Source organism: Labrus bergylta, chromosome 16 (assembly GCF_963930695.1).
Source record: "Labrus bergylta chromosome 16, fLabBer1.1, whole genome shotgun sequence".
Lineage (NCBI taxonomy): Eukaryota > Metazoa > Chordata > Actinopteri > Labriformes > Labridae > Labrus > Labrus bergylta.
The window spans coordinates 25,509,048-25,520,147 of record NC_089210.1 but is presented as its reverse complement, the minus strand read 5'-3'; the positions used below and the strand labels follow the sequence as shown (position 1 = coordinate 25,520,147).

Genomic DNA, 11,100 nt, shown 5'->3' with positions numbered 1-11,100 from the left:
TTTTTAACTCATTAAACATTTTGCGCAATAAACTATTCATAAGTTAGGCCTATTCATTTAGTAGGCTATATTTCGTGTATGTTAATAGCGTGTTGTCCTTTAACTTTATAAAGTGCTGCACTTTCTCAATGTGACACCTTGATTTGTCCCTTGAGTGATTTTTATCGTTTGTACAGAAGATATTAAAAAAGTACAACCTTAAGCAATTATGATCAAATCAAATTTTGATAGTCATTAATAATTACTATTATCAGTTCTAAGACCTTCATCTGGCTCACAAACAGATTATTTGTTTTATAAAGTTGTTTTATCTTGAAAGTATGAACCGGAACTGAATGGGACACATTCGTCACACATTTGAGTTATAACTGTACATCTGGCTTGAGTATATTTCACACGTGATATGATATGATATGATATGGTATTATATTATATTATATTATATTATATTATATTATATTATATTATATTATATTATATTATATTATGTTATGTTATATTGCATTATATTATATTATATTCACTTGGACAAAGTTCTTAGTTTAGTCTGTCAATGAAATGATGTAAAATTATTATTATTTTATGTTTTTGACAATTCCCTTTGTACTTATGACATTTTGTTAACTGGCATTTCTGACTGTTTTTACATTTTAATATTTCAATAAAGTTTCTTAACAGAAGAAACAAAACTAAAAACATCTGACTTAACTTAAGTGTTTTAAAATGTGTGTATAAAATGCTATGGTTGTAAGGTTTTTAGTGTGCAGGGCAGCAAAAAACTTCAACTCTTCCTGGCATCAAGGCAGAGACAAACCCATAATACAACTCAGAATACAATTCACAGTCATAGTACATTTTTGTTCGACCAATGAGACAAGGTTTTGGCTAACTTGATATAAAGCCATTTCATTTTCAGTGTAATGTAGTAGCATTTCGGAATTGTTAATAATTCTGTAGGAAATAATGTTTACATTGTTATTCAGTTGTTTATTGATATGCACTTCAACAATGGTGCCAAAATATATTATTAATACAGATGCATTCAAATTAAATTATGATGTGTAGCCAAGATGGTAGTATGAATTTGACACACACTGTTAAATTAGACAGCCTAATAGCTTTTAAAATGTGTCAAATAAAAAGGATGGTAAGATTGGGCCGACCTGACGACAATTTTATATCTTGTATTGCAGTTCCCAACTTTCACCACTGGGGGGAAGTGAAAACCCATCATTCTAAATACAAGAAAACATTAGTGAAAAACCAGTGTCATGCAAACCAGATAACGTTTTTTATGAATCGTGTTGCATCTCCCCTCAACTACCACTGGAGGGCAGTAAAAACACATAATTATAAGTGCAATGCTGATCAGTGTCCTGTAAAGAATAAAACCAATGAAAAAAACAGAACGGTAACTTTGGCACGCTCAACGAGCAAATATATAATTTCTAGAAGGAGCTATAGTTTCTATGACATCTAAATTAATATTTGAGTCTTTTGTTTCACCTCATAGTCAGGATACTGGCATAAATACTAAGAGTGGCACACATGGCAGACTGTTATTGTGTTGCAGCGTATCTGAAATGCTAATGGCGTAAACTACCAAAGTGCCCACAGAAGTAACGTGCTACTTTTTTTTTTGTTTTTTTTACTTGTGCTTATTTGCGTTTCCCTTCCAATCAGACTTGAATTTAAGATCGGTAGGCCCTACCTAAGGGTTATGCACGCACTGGTTACTCTAAACTTTAGAGTAAACACTGCGTGCATAAACTTTAGACTGTAAATATTAAGGCATAACAGGTTTGTTTCATTTTTCCACTTCATCAAGAACATGCTCTTTTGTGGACATAACTGTCAACTTAAAAACCTGTATTATGAATGCTTTCAGACTTGTGAAAATAAGGTTGTGTAAAAGTTGGACTGTGGCCCGTGGGGGAGGGTTTCATATACTAGGATACTAGGCAATGCAAGAGGAAAATCCTTTAAATGCTGCTTTGCTCAAGTTACAGTGCCCTTATTGAATGTTTACTGACTAAAGTTCTAGAGGCTGAACAGATGAATTTCCAGTGCATTGTATATACCGTTTACGTTTAAATGTGCAGAAGACGATGAAATTGCAATGAATAAATCAAGGCGCTTCAGTATGACCTTCCATGTCTTTATTTGAAAAAAACAAACAAAAAAACCTTTGATTAACTTTATTGCGATGACGGAGTTAAGGCAGTTTTATTTATTTTTGAATAATAAATCATTTTGTCCTCATCAATTAAAAATGTAAATGCGATTACTTAGGTGATTTACAACAGAATAGGTCACGTGAGTAGCCTACTGTTTTCAACACGTTCATTTCATATAATAATAATATTTGTGAAGTGTTTCATCTGCACGGTTTACTGTTGTTTACTGTAATTTTTTTATTTATTCAAAATTGTTATTATACTATTTTTATTCGGTCATTATCAGATTTATTCGTTGGATTAATTTATAAATAATGCATTTACCATCACCAAAACAGAATCCAGTGTCTCACTTTTGACATAGCAATATTATAAAAGCCTGTTCACTTGTTAAAAAGTGTTTTGTGTGTAGCCTAACCCACCTATCATCTATCATACATGTGGGTGTGATTTGACCTTTTGTCTCATGGCTGAATGCATTTTTATGAAAAGGGGAGAGACTCTAGGGGGTTTGCTGTTTTGCCAGTACAAAGCAGGTATCATGTGGTCTTAGGCCAACAAAAGAGACAATACCATCAACTCTCTTGAGACTCTAGTTCTTAAAGACTCAGTCCATGTTGTCAGAACTGCCCATTTGTTTCTCCCTGACCGCGTTGAGCTGCTGTCTTACATTATGTACAATATGGGTGTAAATAATCTGACATGGGAACTAGTTTCAGTCATGTTGTGGGAGTACCAACGTGAGCTGTTTTACCATAAAGTCTTCTCACCATTTGTACCACCTGATGTTGTTTAATCAGATAATTATGTTAAATTATATACATATTGATTATTCCTCAAAAGTTAAAATCCTACTTCCTTTTTTTTATAATCATCATATCAGATGAAACATTTCAGTGGCAAAGCTAAACAAAGGTTACAGTTTAAGAAGTTTGCTCTTTTCTTACATCTTCACAATCTAAAGACATTGAATAAATCACTACCTTTCAATCACTCGTTAGTTTAGTTTGCTGCATTAATGTTTTAATCATTTTGTGTTAAACTGGAAAGTTGATACCATAGTTCCACAAAATACATGCAGAGATTTAGTTGGTAAATAAAATGACCAAAATGTGTAAATGCCCTTGAGACCGCGCCCTTAGGCCAAGTGAAATGCCTCTCTCTGTTTGAGTAACACTTCTCCAGTTTCTTGTGTCTGCTTTGGATCCTCATTGGCCACAACACTGTGTTTCCTGGCTTGTGTTATGGATTCAGGGCGTGACCAGTTTGCCTTTTATAACCAGAGTTGGAATAAATACTTGCTGTTGACCAGACTGCGAAGATAGCATTTTGGAATGCACAGAACCCAATCATCTGAAGCCATGTAAGTACTTCTTGATTGACTTGGATAATAATCTTTACAGAGAAATCTGCAAGGGCATAAAGTTTGTGTAAGTGTGTTTTATTTTTTGCTTGTGAAGTTTTAGTTTTGACTGAAAACACTTTTTATGTGTATCTCAGGATTTTTCTTTCAGGGCTTGCTGGCATTCTGCTGGTGCTAACAGCCGAGGCCAAAGTTGGGTAAGAAGCCTCAATTTTGACTCTTTGTTTATGTAGATTTCTGCATTTGGCCAGCATTATAAAGTAAAACATTTTTAGATTGAAGTGTGTGCATTAGAGAATAGGAAGCACATCTACACAAGCAAAAGATGAAATAAGTGACTAGATAGGTGGAATTAAAAAGCAATTGAAGATATGAATCATGATGAATTCTTCTCAGATCCTGGCACATAATTATTACTATTAACCACTACCTATCTATGACTGCACTTGTACCTGTTTTTAATAGTTTTCCTTGAATTAAACAGAAAGTCATCTCAGGGGAAATATTGTTCTGAGACAGAAGAATGCCTGTTGTTTGATCTGATTTGTGAAACTGACTCATATGAGGTGAGCATGTCATGGATGCAAGAAAGCTTTTAATATCTCATGTTGAAGAAACTTTCATAAGGCCCACGTCACTGTGTTTGTTCATGTCCCACAGCTCCGGCACTACAGCTCAGTGAAATGGGTTTCCACCAACGAGACGGGCTATATCATGGACTTTGCACTAATGAGAGCATTCAAACGGCTGTTTGGATACATCACTGGTCAAAACATGCAGGGTGCGTACGTTTACTACTTATTTGTATTTTTTCATCTTGAATTGAAACTGGTGGGTTTAAGAGAAATGTACATACTAGAATAAAAGGTGTAGCATCAAACACGATGTAATAGTCCAAAAACAACAATAGAAAAACAGAGAAAAACAGCATTTAGAAACCACTGAAAACTGAGCCCTAAAAAGTCCCTTGACCTTACATAGTAATGACTGTAATTAGTTGTGGCTAGAGAGCAGAAATGGTTTGGCAGTTTAGTTGGATAATTAAGTCAGAGTTTTGGTTGTTTGTTTTTGTTTCATCGCTTTGTGACATTTCCAAAAGTGAAGGGATGCATTTTCTTAATGTTCTCTTTCAGGAAAAAAAATTGAAATGACAGCTCCTGTTGTTGTGAAAGTGATCGATCAGAAAAGCTTCTGGGAAGAACGTGTCTTCAGAATGAGTTTCTTGCTGCCAAGTGAACATCAGATGACTCCCCCTAAACCTACTGATGATAAAGTAATCTCTTCTGACAATCATGTTGAATTAAACTGTGACATTGACCTTCAGCTCAGGCCGATTACAAAACGCTTCTGCCTTGCAGGTGTTCATCCAAGAATGGCCAGAGATGAAAGTGTACGTGAAGAGCTACGGAGGATGGATGACAAGTTTGTCTGACAAAATGAAGGCCAGTAGTCTCTGCTCTTCACTTGACTCGGCTGGTTCGCAGTACAACAAAGAGTATCACTATGCTGTTGGCTATGACAGGTAAACAAGTCACAATCATTTTTACAATCATCAACAAAAATGAATACATCAATAAGAGCAAATAACTTTAGTGTCTGTTGATGATTTATTCTGTTCTTTGTGTCGTGTGTGCCTTTGTTTCTTGCAGTCCAATGAAGTTGTTTAACAGGCACAATGAGGTGTGGCTCGTCGCTGAGGGTGATCCTGAATGCTCCTCCAGCAGTGAGGAAGAGTATTCTTTTTTCAATTGAATATTTTCAGTCCCGTGCGATGACAGTTTCCAGTAGTGAGTGGATCAGAAGATATGTCATAGCTAGCTTACTTCAGGTCTCATCGTAAGTGTCATAAACATAAAGTTCCAGTGAGATCACAGAGTTATAATGTTTTTTCTTAATGTGAATAAACTGAATACACCAAGTGCTATCTCTGACTATGGGTTTAGACGGGCTTGTCTGATGGTTTTTCTTATATAATCAATAAATGTTACCCCTTTGCATTGATTTCTTTTTGTTTGTCTCAATTAATCTAATTTTTTGAACTGAACTCAATGTGTCTTAACTAAGTGGTTTGAGATTGAATTAACCATCTATAAAATACAAATGTTGCATTTCAATTTAGCAGTGTTTAACAGTGTTCATCTAAAGTGCCATCAGATGGCGCTATTTATTCATCACTTCCAGAAATACACACATTGCAGATCACGCCAATGACATCTGTTAAGCTTTGTAATAGTTTTCATTCATGAAGATTTATGTCATAAAGACTCGGGACACAGTCAGAAACTGGAAGCTTAATAGACCAGTGAAAATAGCAGGGAGACTTATATTGATGTATGTTATGATTCATAAATAAACGAATGTACAGATGACATAATCATTCACCTTTTGAACTGCCCATAACATCACCATGTGCCCCATCAAAGGAGCCTGTTGAAAGTCACTTTATATTTGTTCCCCCATTGGCTGGTTTTCAACAATATTGTCAGTGTGTCTAACTTTACTGATATAATTATGTTTATTGCTATACAAAGTATTTTTTTAACTTTACTGGAATGCTTAATTAATTATTTATGTATATATGTTATGATACGTAAGACTGAATATAAATAAGGACATTTACTTGAGCCCTGTAATGGACAGGTTTGACATATTTGTCTGGTACTTTATGTACTTCCACTTCACTACATTACAAGGGAAACTATTGTGATTGTTACACCACCGCATTAATTTGGCAGTCCAAGTTCAACATGACTTTGTAAGTTAACTTTTAACATGAAGAATAAATGTTTAGCATATGGAACTAGTTCTTTGCTAAAGATAAACTCTGGCTACCAAATGATGTGGCCTTTGACCTTTGAATAACTAAAAAGACGCATGCATTTGGGGACCCTATCAAGTTTCAGATACCTATCAGTTGTTATCGGAAATACAAAAGAGTGACTTCCCCTTTAAACATCTCTTATTGTTACATTCAAATTGCTTGGCAATAAGGGCAATAAGTGAATCCTAACTCAGGTTCAGGGTCCCATTTGTAAAGGGGGGGAAATGGACTAGCTATATGGACTGTTGGGTAGTTTATCTAGCTTCACTTCAACCAGCTAACACTTTAAAATTTTACTTCAGCATCAACAATCTTATAAAATCATAAAGGCCTATCATATATATGATCATGCACTGTTTTATTACAGCACCAGGTCTTTCTCTTTTTTGTACAGATGTAGCTATTGTTTTACTCATTGTAGAATTTTCCTCACAGTAGGCTATTTGCTTTGCTCTTTTTCCACATATGCATCAATCCAGATGCTACAGTTAATAAAACAGACACTATTGCATGAATTAACAAGCAATCTGAACGGCTGTAGTTTTGACTGATATTAGCTGCACTCTTCTGTGGACTCTTATCTTATCAGTTGAGCTTCCCGGTGATACTGGAGTCATTTCTCTACCGTGAAGTTCCAGCAGGTAGATATCAGACTGTCTCCCGTGGAGGTGCTGGTTGGCTGTCTGACTTGCTGACTGACTGACTGGGTAGGAGTGCCAGTCAGGAGAGGTTTTATGACACTCACTACTGATCGAAGTCCACTTGCGGGCCTCAAACATCCATCAGTCCACCGGGACTGTGGGGCCTGCTGCCGGCCTTTGTGTGGCTCTCCGTCTGTCCGGTCTTCTGATCTCTGCAACAATGAAGATCAGGCTGGCCTGACTCTGAAGCTCCTTCCCCATCAGCCAGAATGGACCTACCAGGTTATCATCCACAGCAGACCCAGCCTCCTGGCCCCCACTCTGGTGACCCAGTAGATCCACTAACTCTGGGAGGACCATCAACATGTGAGTACCCAATTTGTAGATATTGCCCTTTGAGGCTGGTTTCAAAAAATGTTGGTTTGATGTGTACATTGTTGTAAAGTTATAATTTTTTTGATTTGTCTTATTGAAAAGTTGAAGTATTATTGTCTGATTTTTTATTATAATATATTTTGGAAAACATATATCCAAAAAAAAAAACCATCCAAATCCACATTTAGAGACATAAATGCAAAGAAATGGTTCACTATCGTGCTACAGATATTGATTTCAAAGGCTAGTTCCTGTGGCAGTCATAACCAGTGATCTCTTGGAATTATGTAAGTGTCATATCTGTGATCATAGTCAAGCAAATCAAGGAATGATAAGGTCCTGTCTGAAACAAAAGGGATAGTCCTGCACTGCTCTATATTCTCTCAACAGCTGAGCAATAAAATGTACTGGATGACACACTTACAGGTCTGCATCATGTCATTCAACCTCTGAGTATTCTGCTAAACTTGAACCCAATCTGATCGGATTTCTGTTTACATTCTTGACACATTATTATCTTCTGTGTGGATGTCTTTAGATATCGGGGACATTTGCAATACTGCCACATACTCTTACTATTACAAGAAAAGGAAATACAGCTAAGTGGGAAGGACCATGACATTTGGTAACTCTGTATTTTAGTCAAATTAAAAAAGGAAAATGGAGAAGTGAAAGGGGAACATGAAGGAAGATTTGAGCAGTGATTTTGTTTGATTTCAGTAGCTTGGCACATCGGCAAAACAGTCTCCATGAGTATTCACTTTTTTCATTTAACATTTCATATCAATTGTTGGTCATTCTTTAGCCGAGGAGTACAAGACAGAGTCAGACAGCAGACCAGAGTCAGCGGAGAGTTGTCCCGTCTGTGGAGACAAAGTGTCAGGATACCACTATGGGCTGCTCACTTGTGAAAGCTGCAAGGTAAGGGGCAAAGTTTGAACAGTTCATAAAAACATGTGCATTCTCTCTTGGGCAATTTTTGTAGCAACCCCGAATGTCAGATTGTAGAACTCACCTTTGTTATTGCCAAACAAGAATGATGCATATTCTATATTTAGTACTGTCTTGTAATTCGCACAACAGGTTCACAGTCAGTCAGTCTCTCTCTCTCTCTGTCTCTCTCTCTCTCTCTCTCTGTGCAGGGCTTCTTCAAACGCTCAGTGCAGAATAACAAGTATTATACCTGTGCGGAACAACAAAGATGCCCCATGAACCTTTGGCAGAGAAAACGCTGTCCTTCCTGTCGCTTTCAAAAGTGCCTGGCAGTGGGCATGAAGCGAGAAGGTACGGTTAACACCTCTAGACATAAACATCGATACACACACTGATGCCTTTGTGATAGTTTTCTCCATTGCAACATGTCTTGTTTTCCTTTGACTTGCATGTTTCTTTCTTACATATGACCCATCTATGAAGTCATAAACCATAGCTGTAATGACCCAGATCAGTTTTTTGTGTGTGGAGCTAATATAAGCACTAAAAATGGAAGTGTAATAAATACTTTCTGGCAATGTCTGAGCTATTACTGTTAAAGCTTTGTTTCTTCTTTGGTCAACAGCTGTAAGGGCAGATCGTATGCGAGGTGGCAGGAATAAATTTGGCCCTCTGTATCGGCGGGAGAGGCTCATAAAACAGCAAACCGTGTTTCATCAGGCAAACACTGCCCCCTACAGGATAAAGGTGGAAACTACCCAGATACACCGGCCAGTAGCTCCAAATGACCTTCAACTAATGAGCAGTCACAGAAGTGATCCTTTTACTTCTGGTGCTTTTCATCAGTCCCACATTTATCCCTCTGGCATGGAGCAGTCTGGTATGCCCATGGACTGCTCTATGAACACAGACAGGGTGATCACTCCTCCGTCTCTGCCCTATCCTGGACTGTATCATCGCAGCTTCCCTGGGCACCTTCCGGAGAAACAAGAAATGCCTTTTAGCAACAGCCTGGCCTCTGCACACTTTTCAGTGAATCAGCTTAATTCATTCTCAACAAGAAGCACACCAGCATCATCCCCCTGCTTAACATCAAGCTCAACTACCCCTCTCTCCCACACCCCCAACCTAACCCATCACATCCCCTCATCAGCCTCTATCACACCCAACTTTCTAAGCCAGCTCCTGGAGGGAGACCAGGATGAGAGCCAGCTGTGTGCCAAAGTCCTCGCCAGTCTGCAGAGAGAACAGGCCAACAGGGGCAAACACGACTGCCTAAACACATTCAGTATCATGTGCAAAATGGCAGACCAGACTCTGTTTGGACTTGTGGAGTGGGCCAGGAACAGTTCACTCTTCAAGGAGATCAAGGTGATGAATAACATTTTAATGAACCATAACCCCTGTCAGAAGAGTAGAAATCTGTCATTAGATCAACATTTCTTCTTTGCTGTGTTGGGTGCTCACATGAGATCAAAGCATAGGGAATTTTATTTTCAAACATGTCAGATCCATTTTTTAATGATCCAAAAAGGTGGAAGACCAGATGGTGCTGCTACAGAGCTGTTGGAGTGAGCTGCTGGTTCTTGATCACCTTTGTAGACAGGTGACCTACGGCAAAGAAGGCTGCATATATTTAGTCACAGGACAACAGGTAAAGTGTGATGCTACCTGTGCATGTTGAGGGATTCTCCTTATAGTTATCTTTGGATATCACATTTTGTACCATGACCATCAGGAGGCACACACACTTTGATCACCCCTTTTTCATGATTCTGATGCAGATTGACGTTTTAACCATCATCTCTCAGGCTGGTGCAACATTAAGTGCCCTGGTATCGAGGACACAGGACCTGGTGTCCAAACTGAAGGCACTCCAGCTGGACAGACACGAGTTTATCTGCCTCAAGTACTTGGTACTATTCAACCCGGGTGAGCTTTTCCTAGTCTGATAACTTTTAAAAAAAAAATTCATTGGAAAAGCAAAAGATGTAACCTTACAATCCAATAAACTTTGATTTGTGCAATGCATGCAGACTCAGGACACTTTAATCATAAGTGCTTTTACATTTTGTGTGTCTATGATGAACGTGTCAATGTTGTATTTATGTTTCAGATGTGAAGTCAGTGCAGAGCCGAAGGCAGGTGGAGCAGACGCAAGAAAGAGTTAACAGGGCCCTGATGGAGCACACCCAGCAGAGTCATCCAGGACAGTCAGACAAGTTTGGCCAGCTGCTGCTCCGGCTGCCTGAAGTACGCAGCATAAGCTTACAGGTTGAGGAGTATCTGTACCAGCGCCATCTTCTGGGAGATTTGCCCTGTAACTCTCTTCTCTCCGAGATGCTGCACACCAAGCACAATTGAGAACATTCTGCTGGATGTATCAAGCCCTGGAGACAGAAGAGGGACAAAGCCTGAGTTTTGGTGCTGTTTAACAGCCCATAGCTTCATAAGTGAGGGGAAAATCATGTGATCCAGGATCAGCAATGAAGGGGCTTATTTGGCATACGTAAGAGTCCTGTGTCACGCTTCATCCACGTGTTGTTATTAACAGTATTACTATAGAATAAAGTAGTAAATGTTTTTTTCCCCCAATCTGTCAGCAATGTTGGACAGATTTGAGATCCAAGCACTACCAAGACCTTTTAAATAAGAGAGAGCCCCACTGTGTAAAGCCAAAAGACAAATGCATCATTGAATAAAGAAATGTGTTTTTTGGATTTGTGTACTCCAAATATATCACTCAACCTATTTCCAGGACTTTCACTTTAAAATCCCTTTTAAGATTGT

At 38.1% G+C, this 11,100-nt stretch overlaps 2 protein-coding genes across 3 annotated transcripts; both read left to right on the top strand.

Moving 5' to 3' along the window:
- Positions 1-3,441: 3,441 nt before the first annotated feature.
- Positions 3,442-5,541, top strand: soul5 (heme-binding protein soul5). Its single transcript, XM_020640926.3, has 7 exons — positions 3,442-3,540; positions 3,678-3,737; positions 4,025-4,106; positions 4,201-4,321; positions 4,674-4,813; positions 4,899-5,062; positions 5,190-5,541. Exons 1-7 carry the CDS (start codon positions 3,512-3,514, stop codon positions 5,290-5,292), a joined length of 699 nt encoding a protein of 232 aa, XP_020496582.1. The 5' UTR covers positions 3,442-3,511; the 3' UTR covers positions 5,293-5,541.
- Positions 5,542-7,077: 1,536 nt separating this feature from the next.
- nr5a5 (nuclear receptor subfamily 5, group A, member 5) lies at positions 7,078-11,030 on the top strand. 2 transcript variants are annotated; one of them, XM_020640916.3, is made up of 7 exons: positions 7,078-7,368; positions 8,183-8,298; positions 8,520-8,661; positions 8,936-9,681; positions 9,845-9,964; positions 10,122-10,242; positions 10,427-11,030. In XM_020640916.3, the coding sequence occupies exons 1-7, from the start codon at positions 7,272-7,274 to the stop codon at positions 10,672-10,674; spliced, it is 1,590 nt and encodes a 529-aa protein (XP_020496572.2). In that variant the 5' UTR covers positions 7,078-7,271; the 3' UTR covers positions 10,675-11,030. The 2 variants fall into 2 exon arrangements, with proteins under 2 accessions (XP_020496572.2, XP_020496570.2); XM_020640914.3 differs by having other exon boundaries at positions 7,083-7,368; positions 10,095-10,242.
- Positions 11,031-11,100: the final 70 nt, after the last annotated feature.